Genomic DNA, 26,598 nt, shown 5'->3' on the forward strand with positions numbered 1-26,598 from the left:
GCGGGAAAATTAAATAGAGTACAAACGGACTTCCTGAAATGAATACTTGGAATTGGCAGGAGCACAGCTAATTGCGGGGTGCTAAAGGAGTTTGGGCTTCAAAAGAAAGTAATTCATATGAAAGTTAGGGTGATAAAATACTGGTTAAAAATTATATTCGGGGATCAGTCGCTTCTACGGTCGATTTGCTACGAAGTTCAACAAAGAGAGGGGTGGGGAAAAGGGCTGCATCATATAGGAATGGGATGGGTGTGGGATAGAAGTGATAATAACAGAAGGAATATATGGCGTAATGTGAAGATGCGATTAATTGATATAGAGAGGCAGGAGATTGAACTCCAATGTTCGGAAACGTCCTCACTACATTTACAATAAGATCTCATGCTTAACTGGGGGAGATGTGACTACATAAATTCTTGTAACAAAGACAGCAGAGCAGGTTTACGTGGCTAAGATTGGGAACATGGAAGGGTAATAAAATTGTCAATGAAGAAAGAGAGCGCCTTTGTCCCCTTTGCAGAGAAAAGGTCTCCTGCAGACATATTTTATTACAGTGTATCGAATTGGAACAAGTACGGAGAAAATATCTAACACCCTCGATGCTAAGTGAGAACAGAAGTTTGCTTGCATGTCTTAACCTCATGGGGAAAAGAGAATACGAACAAAAGACTGGATTGTTTCTCTTGAAGGCGAGACAGATTAGAAATGCACCTGTGGAAGGTTGTGATACGAACTGAGGTAGGGATAATGATATCTACCCAATTATACACTTTTATGTCTGTTTTAGGTTAGGATATATTATATAATGTGTTTTGTTGTGCCATTTTCATTTTAATATGTATGTTCTTTTAGAGAGTGGTTGGATATAATCATAGGTGACGGGAATGAAACCTACAAAGTATAACTTGTTTTGGGTACAAAGCATGTACGGTCAGAAGACCCGTGCACTGGATTTTAGAGAAAATTACGATAATATAACATCTGTATGTATAATATTACTCAATAAATCCATCCATCTATCTAATTACAAATAATAATAATAATAATAATAATTCATTCATAGTGTTCTGCCCAAGGACAAGTATTTCACTGCAAACCCAGCTTTCTCCAGTCTTTTCTATTTTCTGCCTTCCTCTTTGCCTCTGTATATGATCCATATATTTTAATGTCGTCTGTCATCTGATATCTTCTTCTGCACCGTCTCCCGTTCACCATTCCTTCCAGTGCATCCTTCGGAAGGCACTTTCTTCTCAACCAGTGACCCAGCCAATTACTTTTCTTCTTTCTGATCAGTTTCAGCATCATTCTTTCTTCATCCACTTTTTCCAACACAGCTTCGTTTCTTACTCTATCCATTTCACACTCTCCATCCTTCTCCATATCCACATTTCAAATGCTTCTATTCGCTTCTCTTCACTTCGTCATAATGTCCATGTTTCTGCTCCACACAGAGCACTTCACTAATCTCTTCCTTAGTTTCTTCTTCAGAGGTCCTTTTTCTATTAGAAGCTTCCTTTGCCATTGCTATTCTCCTTTTGACTTCTTGACAGCAGCTCATGTTTCTGCTTGTAGTATAAGTGTTTTAATAATAATAATAGTAATAATAGTAATAATAGTAATAATAGTAATAATAATAATAACAATAATAATAATAATAATAATAATAATAAACTGTTATTTTATTGGGTTAAGAAGTGCTTATAGTACAAACTTAAGATTATGTGCAACACACTTTTACCGTTATTTAAATGTTAAGAAGTGCTTATAATACAAATTTAAGATTATGTGCAGCACACGTTTTCCGTTATTAAATGTTACGGAGAGCTTATAACCCAAAATTAAGATTATGTACAGCACACTTTTCCATTATTAAAAATGTTAAGAAGTACTTATAATACAACTTCAGCATTATGTACAGCACACTTTTTCCATTATTGACTTCACACTTGACTACAATCAAACAATAACCTAAGTTACATATCTAATGCCTTTGTTGTTTTTCTGACAATTAAACTTTGTGTACTTCTTAAAAGAAGTGCAGACATTGTTGTGCTAAGTGTTTTAACAGTATGAAATCTTAGCCTTAACTGTATCACCCCTAATTCTCTGTTAAGTTTTTCAGCGGAGATCTTCGGCAAGAGAGCGGAAGACTATACTATCGATTTAGCTGTTACTCCGTTATTCGTAAATTAAATATATGATAATTTTAGAGGTGTAACACAGTTTTAGCATACGAAATCGATCTAGTTCTCAATTAAATTATGTTCTAAAAATTAAATGAAACTAATTAATTCCCAGCTCTCAAGAAAAATACTTATAAACAGTTGTTGGAATAGCCTCCATATCTTCAATGCTATTTTCTTAAAGTGGAATCCTCTATAGTTTTGTATAGACTGTAGTGAAAGAGATCATGTCGCACCCCCCACTAGAAGAGTGTTACATCTATGAAATTGTCGATTTTGAGATAACACCATTTTCGTATGCAGAAAAACGTATTCTACCACCTGAATTAACGTTGTAAATCTAGTTTGTCAAATAGGTGCTAGAAGGCGCATGTAACGCTCTTCGGTTTTGTATTGGGGAATTGATGGAAGCTCGACTAGTGTTACATTTCGGAATAACTGAGTGCTTTGCTAGTTTTTTATGGTTGTGAGGTGGTTAATAGTGTTACATGTAGAGTTACAATGGTCTTCGGTTTTGTATAAGTTGCTTTTTTGTATTCCTTATCCCAGGTGACTGTTACATGAAGAGATACAACTGTCTTCCACTGTAAAAGTCTATTCATCTCGCACTGATTTTTTAAAAGCAGTGTTACATGTTGAGATGTAACAGTCTTCGAGTAACTGAATCTCACTTTGTTTTCATTGTAGTCTTCTTAAATTTGGTTATAAATAAACATGAAACTGTCATCACTTATATAGGATGTACATTTTTTAGTTGTAACAGCTTATGATGTGACATTTTTAATTACACATAAGCAATATCATAACCGTTTGCCTCTTCATTTTACTTTCTAAAGTAAATATTTTTTAGGCTTAATCCCATGTACGATACTGGTGATAGAAAGCTCCTGAAAATGCAATTTTATAATTTTGGAATGCTATAATTATATTTTTATTTTACTTTTACATTAATTAAATACCTACTCTAAAGTCATATTTCATATTAATTAATTACTCTAAACTCACATTTTCATATAATGGAAAGAGGTAAGCAGTTAGTGAAATGATCCTCAATGAAACCACCAACAATCAGAATAGCAAAAACTTAGGCCATAAGCCTATATGCTAAATGAATGATGAAAACAATAATGAGGACCCTGAAGTTTGTCGCAAAAAATATTGGGAACCATTGCCTTTCGAATATGACTCTTATCTCCCATTTGTTGATAACTATATTTTGAAAGACATATTGAATAATTTTTCTTCTTTAGAATTCCTAGATTAAGAGCTATTCGGAGTCGCTCTCGGCAAGGAAGATCACCCCTGTAGAATATTTCCAAAAGCTACTCAATATCAATGGTTCGATTTCATTTCTGTTCGAAAGAAAGGTTTAATTCTTTTTTGAGCTGTGAAAGCAGTCCACAGGTTTATTATAGTTTTTACGCCTCTTTGTAATGCTGTATCACTTAGACTGAAATAATATGTGTTTCAGTGTTTGTTTTATTTTCTTCATTTATGTCAATTTCTCATGGATAAACAACAGTAGGCCTATTTATATAATTTTTATCGAACTGTATGAGAAAAAAGACAAATAATAAATTTACCATGGTACCTCAGAGACTATGAACATGAATAATGGCATTAAGTTGATGATAAAATAATATAATGTAATAATTAGTGGAATCAATTACTTTTATTATAAATAATTCTAATGTATAACTGTGATAAATTCCATTTTTGATGATAAATAAGTATAATAGATCTACCAATGTACCTACACACACTTCCTTTTTCTGAGAAAATAACTCAAAATTCATACAAAAAGTTTGTTTTCCATTATTATTCCCTTCAGTAATTCCATCAATTATTGTAAACAAATACATATTTTCAATAACATAAATTTAAAATACCCTAATTATTTGAAAATATTATTAATGGTATTAGCGTTACACCTGATGAAAATGCGAAGAAAGCCTTTCTCGCATATGGTTACATTGTGTGAAATTATATTTAAAAAAATGTTTAAAATCGCAATTCCTTTAAAAAAGTCAATTATTGTTATGATTGAACTCCCATGTTGTGAGAAAGTTACAAATCATTGTCCACAGTAGTCACCAGCACCCAAAACTGACTAAATTTCAATCTCCATTTCCCGAAAGTAAGATATTTTGAGATGTAACACTCTTCTAGTGGAGGTGCGATGTTACTACTGCAGAATTGTCATAATTTACTAGATTGATAAAATAGTTTGAGAAACAGAATTTATTCGAGCTAGTGAAATATACTCTGGTAACTAGTAACTGGTGAACTACCGAAGCAGTATTTTTGAGAAACAGGCCCCGGAATGTAAACAGTTACTATACCTTCTCGACGGCTCCTTCTCACTGATAGGCTCCTCCCACTCGGCTTGTCGGCTGTCGGATTCCGCCAAGTGATCGCTGCTCGAGGTCTGCGTAGCAGCGTACACCATCATTGGCTTAGCCAGCTTCTTATCAATTGTTCCAAGTCCACCTAAAAGGCAGTGTAATTCTGAGTTGAAATCTTCGTAATGCATAGGATAAATAGAGGATAAATAGGTACTGGTCCGCCAAATGGTTATGTCGCATCCCGCTTTGCCCCACATTCTCTGTAAGGGCTAGTGCAGTGGTCGTCAGCACTGGCTGAAATGTGCAAAGGGTACGCGGTGCCGTCCTGTGTGCACCGTCGTGCAGCAGGAAGAGGTAGAGAGCATACCCGCTAGCAGCTACGAGTGCACCATGATGCACTGTGTTTTCTGCAGGTAAGAGATGCAAGCCCCAGGGTGCTCTGCGCTGAGGACTGCTGGGCTAGTGGATAAAGAGTTAGGCTCTTCTCTGCAAATATGAATTGGAAGTTTGCGTAGTCTTATACAACTGTTTAAAATAATTTAAAGAGAAGGGCCACCTTAAGTAAATAAATGTCATGTGATTTCCCTGCAACATAACCACTCGGACAGACAGTAGCATGACAACATGTACGTCATCAAACTATTAACAATAACTGAATCATAAAAGTAAAATCTGAAAATCAATCACGAGAATGAAGCAATTAGTAACGGTTACTTCGAATACAGATACAACCCCAAGCATTTGTTCTCTATGGGTTGTATTTAGTTACTGCTTACATACTTTGAAATATTACTGACGTAAACAATTACTGTACCTTTAGAAATGCTAGATTCCATTGTTTGTGTGGATGCCTGCGTCAGCACAATAACTACAGGCTCCACGTAAAAGTTCTGGCAGCTGGTCTGAGTGGCTGCTTCTGTCATTTTCCCTGCTGGTCCAGATGAAGAGCCTCTATCGTCTTCATCTAAGTTGGTACTGGTACTGCAGTAGTTGGTGATCGCCTTCTCTAGAGCCGTCCGGATGACAATCGGGCTCTTGGTCGGCATCAAATCTGTTAAGTAAAGCAAAATTAATATAACATTGAACATCATAACTAAATTGCAACTTTTGAAGTACGCTTTCCTCTAATATTTTACTTTGTTTGCATTACTATGTTCTAATTTAACATTTTAAAATCCAGGAGTACAAGGGAAATAAGTTCAAAGCAAAGGAAACTTGTTGAATACAAGGAGAACAGCCTGAATACAAACAGAAAAAGGGCAATACGTGGAGAAAACGGGGTATACAAAGAGAACAAGGGCAAGTCAACCTATAGATAGGACAGTCAAAGAGAAAAAGTGAACTGGAAGAATCGTAACATATATCATATCATTATAGTATCATATATATATCGTTTCATGTCATAATATCATATGAATAGCATAGGGGTAAAACCTGATCAGTCACGTTTTACTGTTTTTACAGCATAGCAAGTTAAAAGTTTCAAGATCCAATATATTCTATTACCTTTGGGTGCGAGAGTAAGTTGCTGAAATTTAGTAAGGAAGATTAACTAGAGGCAGCCAACTCTGTGTTTGTGAACTTACACTAACAACTCCTATCACCACTTCGTCTCTATTCTAAAGAGGGAAAAGGCATTTGTGAGAAACTCCATAGGCCAAGAACGAATATCAGAGTCGGCAGTTTTGAAACTGAAAACTCTTTATTAAGGAACTGTCACAACAACTTCGATTTTACGATGTCGTCTTAGATGACTTTGACAAATAAAAGGGAGAATCATTCTGCAGTTTAAAAGACAGATGAGTAGGTAATTTATTTTCAAAATATGTATTGTATTTAGTTACTTCTTCCCTACTTTGAAATATTACTACAGCTATTGATGTAAACCATTAGTGTACCTTCAGAAATGCTGGATTCTCCTGTCTGTGTGGCTGCGTCCGTCGATCTTCTTTCTTCCTGTACATTGGCTTGGGCCATGATATGTCCTTCCCCAGTATCCTCCTCCCGGACATCCGATTGGGGGGATAGTTTATGTCCAGAATCTTTTACCAGGGAAAGACGCATCATACCATTTTTTTAATCATATCTTCTTGGGATGTAAAAATGCGGTAGCTTCCCATTGCTGTCTGCACACCACTCTCTTTTTCGCATCTTAAAAGATGATTTAAGCCATGTATTGCGGGTCCCTATCACCACTGCATGGCGCGTCCTCAGGTTGCGGATAGAGGAGACGGCCTCCAGATATGGAGGGTAGCTGTAAATATATTGTCGTGGACAGCCGATAAGGGGTGGTCCTCCAGATTGGGGGTTGGACGAAGGGCTAACAACCCATCAACGTAAACAAACAGCTTCTTACGAATCCATACAAAAAGCCTCAGAATGGGACTGATTCTCTGGCACAATAACAGCAAAGTCTTGTACAGGATAGGGACTGTTGGCGGGCTTATGTGAGGACGGCAATGAACCTGCGCGTTCCTTAAAAGCCGTTTGTAATTAAGAGAGTAAGGATGAATTAAGATTAAAATCATGTCATTGAAATACTCGATATGTAAAATTAACATTATTACTAAAGGATAAACATGATGTTCTGTCTACAATAATAATAAGATTGCTAGAACATCATTTTTTAATTCATAAATACCATTATTTAATATTCAGTTTGTGCAATACCTAGTTGCGAAAAAAGAACAAGACGAAGTTAAACTTCTATAAAGATTAACCAAACTAGCACTTGAAAATTATTATTTTATGCAGCAATAAGAAAATTTGTGAAACAATAAGAACGAAAAATCGTGAACTGAACATAATTTTTTTAAATTATAATTACATGATTGGTAGAATTTTGAAAAAAAAAGTTTTAACTCAATTTTTATAATCATGTGGAGTGGGAGGCACACAGGTAGGCATGGGGTAATTTTGATTGTGCTATGAAAGCCCCTTGGGTCTTGGTGTTCCTGAGTGAAAATATGTTCAACAGAGCTCACATTTGATGGAAACGCCATTTCGTGGCACTCCATTTTCTTAACCATTAGGATAACCTAGAGCAGCGGTCATCAGCATAGTGCACCCTCGGTCTAGTGTCTCTTATTCGCGGATAAGGGACTGCACTATGGTGCATCTGTGCCTGCTCACAGATATGCTCTCTTTCTCTCTTCCTGCTGCACAAAGGGGCATATTACGTTGCACTGCATACACGTTACCCATTTCAGCGAGTGCTGACGACCATTGACCCACAGTGTGCAAAAACGCAAACCTAGCTGGACCAAATGAATAACTTCTCTGCATTTTAAGTGATTGTTATGAAACTTTGTACAGACCTTATCAGTAGCACATATTTTTCGTGTACAAACTCTGATTATGGTTGTGTAAGAGGAACTAAGGGCTAATTTTAGACAAAATTTAGAACTTCTCTCCTATCTGACAGTTTTTTATTAATCGTTGTATGAAAGTTACATCTAGCATATATTTTTTGTGTACAAACTATATTTACGATTCCATAAGAGGAACTACCCATTTATAGGAGGTACATTTACACAAAATTAACTTCTCTCCTACATGAGAGATTGTTATTAGATTTGTATAGGAATAATTTCAAGTAACATATGTTTTGTGTACAAACTCTGGTTAGATCTGTATGCTACCTGTAGGCTAATTGTTGTACAAAGTTTCATAAAAATATATTATATAGAAGAGGAGTTATTAATTTTGTCTAAATGCACCATTCCTAAATGAGCAGTTTTTCTCATAGAAACATAGTCAGACTTTGTAGACAAGAATATATTCTACCTCTAACTTCCCTATGTTTAATGAAAATAGTATTTAATAAATAATACACGTAATTATGTGAAATCTAGTACTTAATTGTTCTGTTGACATAGGTGATGTTTCATGTTTTCATTGATTCGTATTTTCGTGACTTTGTACATATTTACAGTATTCTCTAAATTTAAAATACTATTTAAACACATTTTACGATTCACAGAATTGCAAACTAATATGCCTGTCCAATCGTAGCTAAATTATCAGCCCCCTAAAATAGACATTTAATGTTAGAATCGCCATTGAGGCCACAAAACGTTGATAAATGTTTTTACTCCCTACTTATTGTTGTAATTTTCAAGAATAATTCGTAATATAACTTAGAAGGCTTACCTCAGTGGGAAGAAGTTTATCCTAGCTGTTCCATGGGAATCGAACCGAGCTCCTCAATGCATGTACTCTCCATAAGGCGCTATTTTTGCTTGCTTTAACTGAAATCGAAACTCATAATGACGGTCCAATATGTCATTTGCATTGTCGAACAAGGCATTGTTATGCATGGAGCAATGAACGCGAATTCCATAGAGAATGAAAAAATGGAACTAGCGTCAATGAGTAGAAGCTGTAGATAAGAAAATTAACACTGCTTAGGTTGAGAACTTTTGATCTGATTTTAAATGTAGTCAACTGGCGCAAGAGAATTTAAATATTGTCGTTTTCATTTGTTATATTTAAATCGTATTTTTTTTTAAGTTTTCTGAAGAAATTGATTAACGTACATTTTTATCTGTATAAAAATCACAAATCTCTATTTTTTCTGAGAATATTAATTTCAAAACTCTTTGGCTTATAGATCTTTTTCTTCTTCTTTTTATTAATTTTCTAACTGAAACTTCATTCTATACTATGTTGGATGCGTTTTCGTAATAGGAGGTGAACCTTAATGTTGCGACTGTGCAGTTAAGGAAACGTAGTTCTTCCCACGTTCATGTGTGTATTTGCTTTTTAAAAAAAATTACATTTCTTTGCATGTGTCCCCATTTTCTCTGCAACAAGTGAAAGTAGACAATTTAAATTTCACCGTTTTTTTAACTTACTACATTTTGTCATTCATATGGTAATTCTTTTTATCCTCTCAGTATGGTAATTAACATACCGTACTGATAGAAAATATAAATTAGAAACTTCTGTAGAAATCAGAACGTTTTCAAATATTAATGCAATACAAATAGGTTAATTCGGTATTAGATAAATCGAATGGATGTTTATTACTACAATAATTGCAATTGCATTACTAAAAATATATAGTTTGACTAAACAAAGAATTTGAAAATTGGTGTACATTGCAACAAAAGGGTAAAGGAGTGATTCTTAACAAAGAGTTCCCCCCAGCGAACAGCTGGATAAGAAATCACAAAGGTCTAACCTTCTCGGAATGGATAGAGCCCTTAAAATGGTAGGCTATGTTGCTCCGGTCCAAGCTGTACCAGGTAGAAGTAGGGATGGTACCCGCTGTAGGCGCTGTCTCAGCGAGATTGAAACTCTTCCCCATATCCTTGGCTTCTGCCCCTATAGTGAGTCCCTTCGCAACATCCGTCACCATGCTGTCCGTTCTATGCTGGCCGAGGCACTGAAGGAAGTAGGGTTTACAGTCCATCAAGAGGTGCAGGGACTAGCCACACAAGGAAGTGTTCGGCGAATTGATATCATTGCCATTAAGAACAACTCTGCATACATTCTCGATCCCACCATCAGATTTGAGACACATGCAGATCAACCGCATGAGGTGGACAGTGAAAAGAAACGGATCTATGAACCAACAATCCCGTTCTATAAAGATAAATATAGCCTGTCCCACATTGATGTAATACGTCTGATGGGGGAGCACGAGGTACCATACCCTCCTTCTTTGCCAACACCTGTAAAAACCTGCGATGGCTGCGTAATATAGACCCTCAGTCTGTCGTGCAGGCGGTCTTGGTTTGAGTCTCGGTAATTTGAGGTTTTTCATTCAAAAATTCATAGTGACACTTGAGGCGGGCAAGGTCGCAATTAGGGTTCTTCTCGATATTCTTCCATTTCCCCGTGTTAGGCATTAATATTTTTCTGGCCGCCCTCTATGCCGTTATCATATTCATAACACTTCTCTGATCACTGACATATAGATAAGGCCGGCTGAACTGCGGACATGAAACCAGTATGTCTATATGCAGCTAACCTTAGCATAGTCAACTGGTGCTGGTGAAAATGCGCCTCGCCAGGGACTGGCGTAATAGTTCACTGTGGCGTAGATTTAGGTGTTCACCCTCCCCCTTCAAGGTGTTTTCAAGTAAATTATATTGGGAGAAAAAGTAGAGTAGATACATGGATTTATTCAGCAATACGGGATGATTCAAATGTCACGCGACATAGACAAACGCCATTTTTAGTGCAGATAGTGAAAAATGGAAAGAAGGAAAACTTGTTAGTCCAGTCTAATGTCCTCGAATTTTCAACATAGAATACACTGTTCAGGCTGTGCACTAGTACAACATACCCGACAGTCCAAATGTTTCGAAATTAGTGGATTTTCCGCTAGTTTTACCGGAGTTTAGGTACGTAGCATATCGCATAATTTACGAAATTATGACGATGATTAGCAGTGTTACTGGTACCAATACACGTTCAGGGAAAACCACCAGGCAAGAATGAAATTCGTCTTAATTCTTATGCTGTCAATGTAAAGAAATGCTTCTTTACACTGTGAGAAGTTAAATAACAGCTAAACTCTGCATGTCAACTATTTTCCTCCGTTTAATAATACATACAGTATCTAAAATCCGGTAGAACTAGCCGAAAAGTCACTAATAATGCAGCATTGGTACTGGCAGGTGTGTCATACTAATGTACAGCCACAATGGTGCATTCTTCTTTGAATATTCAAGCATATTAGATTCAGAAACTATTTCCAACAAGTTTCTCCTCTTTGCATTTTTCACCACCTGCACTAATAAACTTAGCCGATCCGGAGTTGCGCTCGGTTGCTGGTTCGATTTGCGCTTTGGCTCGCCTATCACTATGTTTAATGGCTTAATAAACTGAATTGAATTGAATACCTGGTTAGGTTTTTAGCGAGATTTTCCTCAACCGTAAGACAAATGTAAGGTAATCTACGGAGAATCCTCGCCCTCATACTTACTTACAAATGGCTTTTAAGGAACCCGGAGGTTCATTGCCGCCCTCACATAAGCCTGCCATTGGTCCCTATCCTGAGCAAGATTAATCCAGTCCCTACCTCCCTCAAATCCATTTTAATATTATCCTCCCATCTACGTCTTGGCCTCCCCAAAGGTCTTTTTCCCTCCGGTCTCTCAACGAACATTCTATTGCCCTCGTCTCGTCAAATTCCATCCCACTATCATCAAACCCATCGACGCTATATAACCTGGTAATTGATATGACGATTTAATATGAGCCACTAAAAACACGTTTGTTCATGTTTACACAGCGCTAGTGTCGCTAAAGTTAGAGCGTGTTCTCGATGATGACGTCGTTTCTATAGGCAACACACATTACAAGCATTATCAAAGCATGTTCCAAAAACAAATAACAAATTATTAACAAATAATAAATCTCGTTTTTAGAGTATATTTATAAGGGCTATTATGATCGTACTGCATAGTATGTGTTCTATGACAATAAGGATTAAGGTTGTAAATATTGCATAAATGGTTGATTTACTTCAAATTTTTGCATTTGACCCATTAACATTTCAAGATAGACCCATGGTTCCTATGTTAGAACAATTTGCATTTAAATGATGTCATGCCTTGTGATGTCAGTGTTCGCCATTTTCTACCCCCTGTATATAATCTATAGCTCCAGGAGCCACCAACTTTTTTTCAACGAAACGATTGGGAGCTCAGCTCCAGTTCCACTGTAACTTGCTACCAAATGCTCGGAGTCACACCGTTCTTGAACTAAAATATCGGGCATGTTTTTTATCGTATGAAACAAGCAAAATATTAATTTGACCAAAAAGTGAAGCCATACCCTTTTTGTATGGAGTCCTTCAATTGTATGCTGAACTACGATAACTTTCGTAAGTTGTTACGATGGTTACGTTTCCTTAGTCTGGCAACCTTGGTAGCATTAGACGCTGATGATGTAACCAGGAAGATGGGATCATGCTCAGATTGTATTTAAACCATCACACAATTGACTGAACAGACGAGGATTTAATTGACCAATTTATTTCACTGTTATAAATTATAACAAGGTTGTGATGATATAGTTGATCATAATACAGAGGGTACCAAAAATGTATACACTCTTTAATAACACATAATTAACTCACTTTTTTACATTTTTCAAGTGTGACCGCTTAAAATAATGGCTGAAGTCAGACTGAACTTTGAGGAAAGAAAATTAATTCTGAAGTGCTACTGGAAGACTCAGAACATAAGTGAAGTGCATAGACGGTTTATAATGGAGTTTCAACAAGATTCGCGAACGCAACTCACAATTGCTCATTTGCGAGATAGGTTTGAAGATGAAGGAACTGTTCAGAATATCCATAAGAACAATTCCGGAAGACGACAAACATCCACCAGCCCCACAGAGAAAGAAGTCATTGAAAGGTTTCAGCAATCTCTTAGAAAATCTGTTCGGCAGGCAGCTCATGAGACAGGGCTTTCAAAATCGAGTGTCCATCACGTTTTGAAGCGTGCTCAATGGAAACGTTACATTCCTAGATTAGTCCATGCTCTCAATGAAGATGAGCATGACCAGAGAATTGAATTTTGTGAGTGGTACCAAGCAAAATGTGAGTAGAACCATCAATTTCCATACAAGATTATTTGGAGTGATGAGGCCATGTTTAAGTTAAATGGCTCAATTAATTGTCACAATTGCACCTACTGGGCAGCAAACAATTCTCATGTGGCATTGGATTACCATGTGAACTTACAAGGAGTTACAGTGTGGTGTGGTTTGTGAGCATTGGTTTAATTGGACCTTTCTTTTTTATGGTACCGTGACAGGTGCAATTTACCTCAACTTGCTAAAGGAATCCGTCATGCCATGGATCGAAGAGATATTTAGGAATGAAGAATGGTACTTCCAGCAGGATGGGGCACCTCCCCACTTCCACGCGACGTGAGGGCCTTTAGAACAGATGGATAAGACGAAGAGGTAGTACCGAGTACTCCCCTCACTTACCGGATTTGACTCTGATGGATTTTTTTTCTGTGGGAACATGTCAAGCATAATGTTTATAGCACAAAACCAGCTACAATCAATGAGTTGAGAGCAGCCTTTGAAAGAGAGTATGCCCAAATACCAATCGAAATGATTAGGAACGTTTTGGATTCCATCGGTCAGCGTTATCAGCTGTGCCTGAACAACAATGGCCAACAATTTGAACACTTTCAATAAATGATTGGTTTCTACATTGGTTCATATTATTTTTAATTTTGTAACTTTTCTGTATCATAATTCTTAACTTTGTAGTCATTGAAAGAGTGTATACATTTTTGACACCCCCTATATATTGTGGAAAATAGCGATAAATCGTGGGATCCCATATCAATTAATGTTATATAGGGCCTTTACTAAAACAATGAAACAGTAGTTAATATTTTCAATGGTAAAAGTGATATAATAGAAATAAATCAGTGAATTGGATTAAAGATGTCTTTTTTTCTGCTGTTATTTTTACTCGCTTTAGCATCTCTGATCAAATCGCGAGTTAATCTTTTGGATGAAATCTGTGGGCCTGTGTACTATTGTTGAGGCTGGTTCTATTGTTGTGAACTAGATGGCGTCTGTAGATGTATTATTGATTTGTTATGAATATGATTTTGGTGAATAATGAAACCAGTGATATTCAGGGATGTTGTGGCCTGAATATCATGGCATTTCCCTTACGATTGAGGGAGAACTCTGAAAAGCCTCAACCAGGAAATTCAACCCGGATTCTCTGCGTAAGAGACCAGCATGCTAACCATACAGCATAGAGATGGTCAAAGATCTCTTCTTTCACACAATATTTTAACATAAATCTGGACGAAGAAATATTAGTCTAAACGCCTGATGTGCCGGCAACTTCTCTGCATCGGGTGTGTAGCGAGACAATATACTCTACAAGCGAAAGTTTCAGATTCTTACTGCATCGGGAGGGGATTTTTTGATGTTATGACTAGGATTTAAAAGTTAGTGGTCGATAGAATAAGTTATCTTCTACAATACTATAAAGACATTGCATGGAAGGTTGATCTTAGGAGAAGAGTGATGAATGGTCCGTTACAACAAATTGGAATAGAGGTATAGAAGATACAGAGATTTAATTATGTGATTTATGGCGACACTAATGTTTCAGTACTTCCGTTCATGTTGACTGCTAGAGAACATCAAGTTGTATAAATTGAATATGTCCTTAAACAAAATCTGTTGCACATTCATAAGTACATAAATATTATATAATACCTTGTATCATAACCTTATTAAAATATAGGTTATAACTGGTACATTCTAATTCTGCCAATTTCTTTTGTGCGATTTCTATATTTGGATTTTTTTGTAGCCTCATTTCATAGGCATTCAAGTAACGAATATAAAATAATACGCACATAATTTATGGACATTACCAAGTGGCTCTGTATTCCAAGCTTTGAAATAAGCTACCCACAATGCCATAGACACTACGGTTCGGGGAAGTGAACTTTATGAGCAAAATTACATCTATTTTCTTTGCAAATTTTTGCCCAAAGTCACAAGAAAGACACCTCTCACCAAGACAAGCCAGATAGTCACGAACCTTAGTAAACAGCATCTCATTATTATAGGATGGAAAACTTTTGACATAACCACAATATTGTTAAGTGTGAGAAACATAATATTGTTAAGTCTGAGGCAACCACTAAAGGAATTTGTATTATAAATGGATACATTGAGAGGTGAAGAGTGGGAGAAGCTCATGTGAATTGAGGCTTCTGGTATCAGTCGTTAAGCAACTTTCAAATTTCTGTGAGAGTGGAAAATGACAGGGTTCGTTTACGAGCTACTATTATACATCCTTCGCGTTTTCTTTCCTTCTAGAAGAAGTTATTACGATTGTGTCACCTTTTAAAATCCACCACCTCGGCCACGAATCTTGGTAACAGCTACACCTCCGAGGACGGCTAATGTAAATATATGTTAACATTTACATCACTTGAAATGATGATTTGTGTAAATAAAAAATACTGGGCATTGATACGTCAGAGGAAGAACAATTGTTTGTATGCATCTGAAGTCTGATTAGTGTAATATATAACTAATCGGTGATGTATGCAATGGAGGGGGATATGATCTGGCCACCCTACCCCATTATCTCCTGCCGTAGTTATGTCATAATTGGTTCCTTCTTGGTACCACTTGTGAGGTTCAGACCTGTCTTCGTACAGTTTACTAAACAACAACAGTAATACAAATGCATATTAATTTATTTACATGTACCAATTGAAAACTTACTATGCATTATTCAAAATAAATTCTTAATTTTGTGATTATCAGTAATTCAGAATATGAACTTTCATTCTACGATTTGGATACTTACGAAAGTTATTGTATTTACATATATCTCTCGAATGTTAGTGCAAAAAACAAAGTATAAATTGCAACTTTATTTTCATTAGAAATGTGACAAATAATAGGCCTATGTATTTTTGTAAAATATTGGAAGGTTCGGTGAGAATGTATGTTTCCAATTAAAGTGACGCTGATTTGTTTATAATAAAAATAACAAGCAGTAAAATTTAACAAAATGTTAAAGAAGAGAATACTAACATATTGCAAGAAGTAGTAGCATAACAAAATCAACACTAAACAATATGAAAATAATACAATAATAGAAAAAAGAAAGTAAAATACAGATCTAAAGATTGGAATATAATAAAAACAACTCTGTACAAATAGTTAACAGGAAAACATAAGGAAGAATACAACAATTGTAATGCAATAAAGGCTATGATAATGAATTCATCTAGTGATCAAGAGAACAAAAATAAATAAATAAATAAATAAATAAATAAATAAAACAAGGAAGAAGAATAAATAAAATTTAATTTTTAGAAAAATATCGCAGAGAAAAGAACTAGTAATTGAAGGGAATGTGAATTCAAAAAGTACAATTTTGATTTATGTCTGAAACTAGATAATGTCCGACCATCTCTGACATGCTGTCGCAGAGAGTTCCAGAGATGAGCTGCAGAGACAGTGAAAGGTGAAGAGTAGAAGAATGTTTTTTTGTTTAGGAATGGAGAGTATGATATGGTGTTGTGAACGAGTATCTATTTCATGCTAAGGACAAATGTTGAAAACGAAAAACTAAGTACAGTACGATTATTTAGTCCTGACAGTCGCCGGAGATGTGAGCCTGTGTCAGGCGAGTCCATTTAGTTACGCCAAGGGATGTTTGGATTAGTCACTTTTCTTGCCTTCGGAGCGATAGAATGACATACGTGCAGTAGAGCAGTATGTCTATAGTACAGTTAAGCTGTATTGCATTCGACCCCTTGCAATTATCTCTACTCCGGAGCTCTCCCCACTACTCCTATTACTTCTCCTCTTTCGAGTCGCTGAGGTGTCAGGACTAAATAAACGGTCTGTAGCTAGTGTTGAGTTCGGAAGAATATTTGTAGAGTAACGTTAGAGAGTGAATAGTTCTTCACTCTTTGAGACGGACCCAGGACAGAATATTTCCAGCCTTGGCAATACATACCTCTGTATGTTGTAGTACGTAGTTTCCTTTTTCTCTGCTGTGGCGCTGATCACCAACTATTCCTCCTCGCATTCTGCTGCTATAAACGTAACACCTTGCGATGAAGAGGTTTTGAGTTTATATATTTGGTCTTTCAAACGTCTCAGTTTGAACAAATGCCACAAGTTTTAACACTGTAGGCAAAAAGTATTTACATACACCGCTTGCTAGAATTGTTGAATGATATTGCAATTCACAGTGTTCACATGTAAGAATTTTATTTAGCTCTAGTATTAAATACGATTGATATTGTTTCCTCACACCATACGAGGGCAAGTACTCACAGCATTCTCAACAAATTCTGAAGTAATAGCTAACACATGTACAAAAGAAAGTGTGGTATAATATAAATTGTTTCCACTAACATCACACTTGTATATTACATCCATAAGAACTGAACTGCAGGAAGATGTAGCAATTATATTTCTGCATAATTGCACTTCACATCAGCTTATAGTTTCTTTAGCACGTATCCGCCAACACAGACTATTGAAGAAAGCCTGATGCTGTCTATGTTGGGATCTGCAAATAAATAAAAAGTTATATTTTTTCTAACTTGATGAAAATTGCATGGTGAAATTAGATAGACATAAAACTACAGGTATTAGAGTTGCAGTTGTAATAATTTTAAAGAATAAAATGATACTTACTTACAAATGGCTTTTAAGGAACCCGAAGGTTCATTGCCGCCCTCACATAAGCCCGCCATCGGTCCCTATCCTGTGCAAGATTAAGCCAGTCTCTATCATCATACCCCACCTCCCTCAAATCCATTTTAATATTATCCTCCCATCTACGTCTCGGCCTCCCTAAAGGTCTTTTTCCCTCCGGTCTCCCAACTAACACTCTATATGCATTTCTGGATTCGCCCATACGTGCTACATGCCCTGCCCATCTCAAACGTCTGGATTTCAAGTTCCTAATTATGTCAGGTGAAGAATACAATGCGTGCAGTTCTGTGTTGTGTAACTTTCTCCATTCTCCTGTAACTTCATCCCGCTTAGCCCCAAATATTTTCCTAAGCACCTTATTCTCAAACACCCTTAACCTATGTTCCTCTCTCAGAGTGAGAGTCCAAGTTTCACAGCCATATAGAAGAACCGGTAATATAACTGTTTTATAAATTCTAACTTTCAGATTTTTGGACAGCAGACTGGATGATAAGAGCTTCTCAACCGAATAATAACACGCATTTCCCATATTTATTCTGCGTTTAATTTCCTCCCGAGTGTCATTTATATTTGTTACTGTTGCTCCAAGATATTTGAATTTTTCCACCTCTTCGAAGGATAAATCTCCAATATTTATATTTCCATTTCGTACAATATTCCCGTCACGACTTACTGTAGGAATTCGTAACAAGCTGTTTTTTACGGTGATGGGTTGTTAGCCCTTCGCCCAACCCCCAAGCTGGAGGACCACCCCTTATCGGCTGTCCACGACTGCTTATTCAATATATTCGCAGCTACCCTCCATATCTGGAGGCCGTCTCCTCTATCCGCAACCTGAGGACGCGCCATGCCGTGGTGATAGGGACCCACCATACATGGGAATAAAATGATAATTGCATAAAAAATTAACACAATTTTCATTTCAGAAACTAAATGTTACAACTCACGTTGGGTTTCTTCCAAGCCAGTCTGAATTTTTACCACATGATTAGGCAGTGTACTTGATGTGCTATTGTTTTCCTCAGTCGCTGTGGTCTTGGGAAAACTCACTATTCCATCCAGAGAGTGACCTATTTTGTACATCAAGATTTGTTGATAATGGTATACTCAGCGGCGGTTCCTCAATACATGCTACCGTGCTGTAGCACGCTTCTAAAATCTGCTAAATAATTCAATCATAAAATTACTTTCGTTTTCGAAAACTGTACTTCAGTTTAAATGGCCCTCATTCTTTTGTAAACGATATAGTGGGCCAGCAAAGCCGGCCTGCAAGTTTGCATTTTATACACTGTGATGTTGTTTTTGGCTGCACATTAGCGCATTCTGCACACATAGCTAGTAACTAACTACATGCTAACTAAAACTGAGCACGTGGAGAATGTTGTTTTAACACTGCGTTTCCCCTCACGTCTTTAATCCCCAGCCAACTGCTGCCACATGTGAGAACCGTACTCTGGTGTGCTCTTTAAAGAGTAGCGCGGTTAGTAGTGTTAGTACAGCAGATAATCAGGTGTTGGGAAACAGTGTGATTTCGTTATTGTAATTAGTGATTGTTACAGAACAATCTGGTAAATTAGTGAATGTGTAATGTGAAATATTAAATCTGTGTAAAAGCATTAGTGAGAGCTGCTCAACGTGCGAATATTTGACACGAATTCCGTTGATTCTTTATTAAAGAAACCGTTCTCTTCTAGAACGTTAGAGGAGAGGGTTGAAGTTAAGAATTTAGGTAGACCCACGCCGTACTTAACCACTGTTCAACAAGCTAAGGGTAGTAAATCTCGTTCTTATAATACACAATTTAAAAGAGAAGTATATGAACGATATGAATGGTTGTGTGGAAGTGAAATTCGAAATGCTTTATTTTGTTTCCCTTGCTTACTGTTTGGGAGTACTGATTCCTGGTCGAAGGGTGGCGTGAAGGATCTTGGACACTTGTATGAATATGCTAAGAAACATTCACAGAGTAAGAAGCACTTTAATAATGCCGTCGATCTCAGTGCCCTAGGCAGAGTAAACATTGCAGTTAGGCTTAGTCACGCATACCAGGAATCCATAGAGAAGCATAATCAACAAGTAGAAAGAAATAGATATATTTTATCTAGAATTATAGATTGCATAAAATTCTGTGTTGTTTTTGAACTGGCATTGCGCGGCCACGATGAAACAGAAAGTTCCGAAAATCCGGGAATATTTCGTGGTCTTGTTGACTTAGTCGGTAGCATTGACAGTGCTGTGAAGGAACACATGGAGAGCAGTACTGTATTTAAAGGCACCTCTAAAATTATTCAGAATGAGCTGTTGGAATGCATGTTAGAAGTGTGTCATGTCAAAATCATGAAAGAACTGCATCAATCTGACCTCATAGCTCTCATGGCAGATGACACTACAGACGTTTCTGAGCATTTACAAACAGTTTTAATGTTCAGATACGAACTCGAAGGAAAAGTATACGAGTGATTTTGGGGTTTTTTTCAATCCTGAAGGTCAAGGAGCCACAGAAATTTCTGAATGCATCCTTAAGGAATTACAAGTTTTTGACACTGATGCCGCCTGTAATAAAATAATTGCTCAGACATATGATGGAGCATCAGTTATGCGGGGTTTAGTTAATGAGGTGCAGTCCAAAATAAAAGAACATTTTCCTTTGGCACATTATGTCCACTGTTACGCTCACCAATTCAACTTGATAATGGAAAGAGCTGCGTCACAAAACCAGTCGGCAAGAATATTTTTTTGCAATCTCTCTGCATTCCCAGCTTTTTTCTCACGGTCGCCACAAGATGTAGATGCATTAGAAAATGTGACATCGCGATGCATATGAGGTAGTTCGGCTACTAGATGGAATTTCAAGTCGAGAACCGTCAATTCTGTGTATGAGAATTTGGAACCACTGAAAGAGTGTTTTTCTGAGCTAGAAAAATCCTATTCCAAGAACACAGCTCATGAAGCTCAAGCTCTTTGTCGTAATTTAGAAGATAGCGAATTTCTGTTCTAGTTGCAGTTCTTCCATAAAGTTATGTCCCATGTCGATATTCTCTACAGCCAAATTCAGTCTAGGCAAATCGACACCATAAAAGTAAAACATAATGTAAAAAATTTTATCACTACAGTTGAACGTGTTCAAAATGAAGTGAATGACATCATGACGGGGAGAACAGATAGTGAAAGCAAGCGTCGACGAATTGAATCATGCCATGTACTGGATGCAAAGGAAGTCTGTGATCGCATTACTACAGAAACACGCAATCGTTTTGAGAAAACAAGTCATCTTGATGCAGCAAAACTTCTGGATTCTGCGAACTTCGAAGAATTTTCTAAGAAATTTCCTCAAAATATCCTTAATCTGACAGTAGAGAACTACCCTATGTTAAACAAGGAAATACTACACACTTAACTCTCTGTGCTATATGAAAGCCCAGACTTTAAGAATATTGATGGTGCCGTCCCTCTTCTTCAGCTTATTTATAATAGCAATCTTCAGAATACATTTAGTGAAATTACAACCCTCCTTAAAATAATAGTGACAATACCCATGACAACAGCCGAACCCGAAAGATGTTTTTCAACTTTAAACAGGATTAAGAATTTTGTCAGAAATTCTATGCACCAAGAACGGTTAAAAGCTCTTGCTATGCTTTCAATAGAGAAAAAACTTATTAATAATATGGGAGATTTCAATACCAAAGTGATAGAGAAGTTTGCCAGCAAAGAAAGGCGGAGAATGGATTTTAACTTTCGCCTTTGATGAGTAAGTCAATAATAATTATTTTTGTAGCATGCTAGTTTACTAAGTTCACGAGCCGCCACTGGGTTTACTGTAGAAATTAAGCCAGTTTTCAAAATCTTGTTCATACTAAAAGTCACTGCTCTGCAATCTAGCAGATCGTTGCCACCTATGTCTGACGTAAGCCACTGAAAAATAATTCTATGGGATATGGATTAAAAGATCTTGTCAGGACAAAATGAAACCCACCATTTAACAAATAGCGTACACACTTTACGGTGGAAGCTGTTGTATGGGTCAGTTCTTCGAAAGTTTCATTTGTTAGAATTTTTTTTTTTTTTTTTTCTTCAGATTTCTGACTCTCCCTTTTTATGCTTTCCAAATACAGAGGAAACTCTGGTGTCTTTTTGTTATAATTTACAATTATATCAAGTAGCAAAATCTTTTTTTTAGAGTGGTTTTCTTCTGACAGAATACTCTCTAGATTCCTATGGTATTCGTTATTTTCTAAATACTCTTCCCAGTCTGATAATTTTCTTAAATTTTGGTCGACGCGATCAAGTTTGTAATTCAGATGCCAAATCTTAGTTTTCAAAGCTCTGTTTTCCTTTCCTAGACTTTTTAATTTAGAATCAAAATCCTCATCTATATGAACATCACTAGATTTATATACCGTCATATACATTATAAAACCTTCTTCCTATTGTGGACTATTGCTCCTTTTACGTTTCTTAGTATTTTCTTTACAAATTATGCTGCCTTGGTTTTTTAAAACTTGTGGTACTTCATGTGCAGGATAATTAGGGAATTTACTTGGAACACTACCTCGTTTTAGGACTTTCCTTTTCAAATTCCGGTGTATAATCATTTATAGTGAAATGTTAGCTACAGACTTAGGACGAACTTGAATATGAATTAGGTACAAACTTGTCTCTGGAAATTGTGTTTAACCATTTGGTTCTCATATCTTCATCTACAGGGAATTCATGAAAGCTTATCCCTGTCGTTTTTCTCCTTTCATTTATACAGAACGGTACGTATCAATTAAGCTTCTGCAATAAAATAACATAAATAAGACTTCGTTAATAATGTAATATTTTTATCGTCCTAAAACCCATGTCGTAAATTATTATTACAAGACACTGACTGGCATTAGTTTCTAACCAGTTATTTAATTGAGGTCTTCTACTATAAGAATATAAAAAATAACTAAACGTCATTGCATGATGATTAATAAAAGCTACAATATTTACGCCTATATAAAACAGAGATCATGCTGTCTGCCAGTATCGTTGGTTACCTTGTGGAAGATTAAATTCGCTAACACATTTAAAAATACTCACGTAACATTACATTCACCAACACAATGAAATAATATTACTTAAAATTCAATTCAACAATATCACTGAACAAAAAATAATGACTTGGTACCATGAAACACATACTGCACATCCACGTGGAAACATGCTTCCATACCGCCATACTCACCACGAGGAGGTAGCTGCATGTCGAGTTCCGCCCTGCGCATCCCAACCTGCCTACCTTGTGGACAAGGACTCTTCATTGTTATTTACCCATGTATAATTTTCTGTTAATGTCTTCAGAATGTTTCGAGTGAAACAATGTCAGTCTTGTATTTATATAAACGTTCCATTTCAGAACTCTTTATCTGAGGCTTTGAAAAGCTCCATGAAGATGTTCTTGTAGTCCAATACATAATAATTAATAATATTATACTAATCACATATATCACATTCTTAGTTACATTTCTTTGTTTCTATATAAGTTGTTCTTTACTTCCATTTGTCACTAGTAAGAATTAGGTAGTATCTTAACATTTAGTTGACATAACATCGATGGCTAAGAAGTAATACCTCGTATCTGTGAATTTGCAGGTGAATAAAAAAATTGTATACATTTTAATTTTTACTGTAAACAGAAGAGGATTTTCATACTTTTCAAGCAGCATATTCCAATAATTTGTTAACATATTTACATAATTATTTAACCAAATCAAATATAATGTGACTTGTAGCGTTTTAACAACCAAAAAACTGTCGATCACAATTTTGAGGGTTATTATTATTAAGGTTTCCAATTAGTTTCTCTCAAAATAGAAAAACTTTTTATATATGCTTCTCCTTCGCAAGATCTTATACTCGAGGACAAAATATTAGTTAACTGTCGAGTTTTGTAAACATAATAATAAAGTAATTATTGTAAATAATATAATGCAATTCAACTAAATAACCATTTTTGTAGATACGATGTATCATCTCTTAGCAATGGATATAAAATAATCTTCTCTTCTTTGTACATTTCTTTTGTATCGTAGGGTATTGTATTTCTGTCGTTCAGTAATTCTGTGACTATTCTTATATTTTTTTGCAATATCTCTTTGTGTGTTTATTCTTTCTCTCTTCATTTCCTTCATTCATTTTCTTCGGTTTCTCTTCCTATTATTTAGTTGCTTGCCTAGATTTATCAGTCCTTGGAAGAACAGAAATTAGGCGACAGCTTACCTCAGCTTTCAGGCAGAATATTGAAAGACAGAATGATCAAGTAAGGAAAAATCGCTATGTTCCTTCTAAGATAATTGCTCACAATTATTCCCGTTAAGCTCATTTTAAGGGAATTATCTACTTTAAAGTACTGTAGTATTTTTTTAAATTTTTCAGAAATGGGATATCGTTTAAATTGTTGGAAAATCATGTAATATCATAAAAATAGTGAACCCTTATTATTTTAGGCACGAACCGCCACTGAATTCCTGTATTAATAAGTTTAGTGAGTTATCCTACATCACTGTCTAAAGTAGAAAGACATGACAGGATGGAGTTAGATTGTTTGTAAAGGCGTGGGTGGAAATAGTCAACAGGATCGTGAAGACAGTATGATGGAAAACTTAGTGCATGACCACCATGAAGATTTCCTTAAGCTGATCATTTTTCTTTCCTCGAGTTTACATAGTTCTTAGTTATATCAGTTATCCTTATTTCACAAATTCATTTCTCTTATCGACGCTCAATGAATTTAGTGCAGCGACTGCGATTTTGGTACTACTCTCCGATGGTAATTAAAGTGAATGTCATGTGCATGTTTAGTGTTAAGTCTAGTTCATCTGTGACAATACTTTACAGGCGAATTTTTTTCGACAAGTATGAAAAATAATGCATTTCTTAATTTAACTCGTTTTAACAGAAAATGATGTCCAGCTTTTCTTAGAAATACTCGGTACATATTTAAACATTTTGACGTTATTTATATACGTTGAGACTGACTAAAAATATTTTTGACCGCCAGTTAATACATAGCTTGACCACAACCCTAGATCATATATAAAACAGATTGATCAAGCTTATATTAAATTTAGACGCAACTGGAAAATAACGGACGCTATGCGTCGCTAGTGTCGAGAAATGAGCTTGCAATAACAAACACTAGATGGCAGAGTACCTGAACAGTACATAGAGTAATACGACTGTGGGATGACTTTTTTTATGTCATGCCACCTCCAAATTTCTTTCTCATTGTAATGTGAGGTTATGTTACAATAAGACTTTGATGTGTCGCTAAATTGTAGTATACAGAAGCTTGTTTTATCCAAATTCATCAACACACATAGATGACATTTTGGTACATGGCTGATATAATGTTGTTTGCGTTCAATATATAATCTGTCATCATTTGATGTACGAAATCTAATTGTTTTTAATTTTCAGTATACAATACCTCCCTAGCAACAATTATCACAAAATACTAAAAAGATCAGATTTGTCTGCGTTTGTTGAATGCACATCATGATGCTCACGAAAAGGCACTAATTTATTTTGTGTGAACAAGATTACAATTTTTGAATATGAAGGAAAAGCAGGTATCCCTAATCTGAAATTTATCCGAAAGGGGAAGAATTACAACTCCCTCCCCCCAAAATTGTTTCCTCTTTTTCTAGGCCTATATGTTTTCATTTTACAGGTGTATTATATGATGCGATATGGAAGCAGATAAATAAGAACTGTACGTTTCTCGTCCACATTAAATTCAACGTGTTCATAACGTAAACCTGATATATTGCTTCATGTAGGCTACACAGCTGGCAGTGTTCTTTTTACGAATAAGCGGTCGTACTAATCATTTTCTTTTCATCTGAACTATTGCTAGAATATGCGTTTGTGTTTTTATTTGCTCTGTATGTTGTTAAATAACTACTGAACATCGTCTTTGGTTAACAAATTGTTCTAGTATTCGTTTTATATCAGTCTTACGGTACTGAATTATGTCCATAACGTGGGCGAGATATTATCAGGCTGGAAAATTCGCTCTGAATGCATTTTTTTACACAATTTTCTAATTTTCAGCAGATTTACGATACCCTGTGCGGTTTCTCTGCCAATGCAGAGTTAATTGCAATATACGGTAATTCTGTTATTTTCCTGACACTTTTATATCCGTTCTCAAACGTACTGATTTAGATTCTTTACCCTACTGTAGGTATTTTGCTCTCTACAAATCATCGTTAGTCAAATGAAATAGCCTATAATAGTTGTTTGCAACGAATTAGTAGACAACCTCAATCCCTCCTGACCGCCTCCCTTACGAATTTCTTTCTCACTTTAATTAAATTTACTTTATACTGGTCCTTAAATTACTGAAACTAGTGCCGAGGTAGTTACGGTGATTTCTGAAGTGAAAATCGTTCAATTTATAAGGGTGAAATCAAAAATAACTTTTGTAGCCTTTCCTTGTCCTTAATTGGAAATTTGAGTAACTTCATATGACGACAATATTTCTTCCTTCTTCTACAGTTAACATAATCGCAGATGGGCATTTCTAAATGAAGTTTGTTACACAGAAACCTTTGAGACAATATTGACACTTGAAGTTCTTTATGTAGTTCATCTATAAGAGTTAAATTAGCGCTGAGATAGTTTCCTTCATACTCAGCTTATTCACCTTACATACATGAGTCTGTAACAGGTTAGGTTTGGTCAGTGCTGTCATGGTAATTTTTTTCTTGGCCATACACCCCCACCCCTTGTTTTCTCCCTTGAAATATATTTTACTCTCCTCTCTCTATTTCTCCAATTGTCATTTAATTATTTTTTTTAATACTAAAGAAGAAGTAAAGAAATTG

At 36.0% G+C, this 26,598-nt stretch overlaps 2 protein-coding genes across 10 annotated transcripts in view; both read right to left on the reverse strand.

Annotated features, from left to right (window-relative positions):
- LOC138693813 (uncharacterized) overlaps positions 1 to 12,065 on the reverse strand; it is an 85,330-nt gene extending 73,265 nt beyond the window's left edge. For 2 of the 3 annotated variants that reach the window (XM_069817614.1, XM_069817613.1), the window contains exons 1-3: positions 6,427 to 12,065; positions 5,343 to 5,579; positions 4,526 to 4,673 (exon numbers count right to left, since the gene is read on the reverse strand). In XM_069817614.1, coding sequence (XP_069673715.1) covers positions 4,526 to 4,673; positions 5,343 to 5,579; positions 6,427 to 6,595 — 554 coding nt within the window. In that variant the 5' untranslated portion in view covers positions 6,596 to 12,065. Of the gene's footprint in view, positions 1 to 4,525; positions 4,674 to 5,342; positions 5,580 to 6,426 lie in introns of those variants that run through there. The other variant, XM_069817615.1, reaches the window with a different exon arrangement.
- A 5,202-nt stretch (positions 12,066 to 17,267) lies between these two features.
- The window catches only part of LOC138693814 (uncharacterized), a 38,056-nt gene continuing 28,725 nt past the window's right edge, over positions 17,268 to 26,598 (reverse strand). For 4 of the 7 annotated variants that reach the window (XM_069817618.1, XM_069817616.1, XM_069817621.1 and 1 more), the window contains one exon: positions 17,268 to 17,588. In XM_069817618.1, coding sequence (XP_069673719.1) covers positions 17,513 to 17,588 — 76 coding nt within the window. In that variant the 3' untranslated portion in view covers positions 17,268 to 17,512. Of the gene's footprint in view, positions 17,589 to 18,283; positions 18,900 to 26,598 lie in introns of those variants that run through there. The other 3 variants (XM_069817619.1, XM_069817620.1, XM_069817622.1) reach the window with 3 other exon arrangements.

This window comes from Periplaneta americana, unplaced genomic scaffold (genome assembly GCF_040183065.1).
Source record: "Periplaneta americana isolate PAMFEO1 unplaced genomic scaffold, P.americana_PAMFEO1_priV1 scaffold_22, whole genome shotgun sequence".
NCBI lineage: Eukaryota > Metazoa > Arthropoda > Insecta > Blattodea > Blattidae > Periplaneta > Periplaneta americana.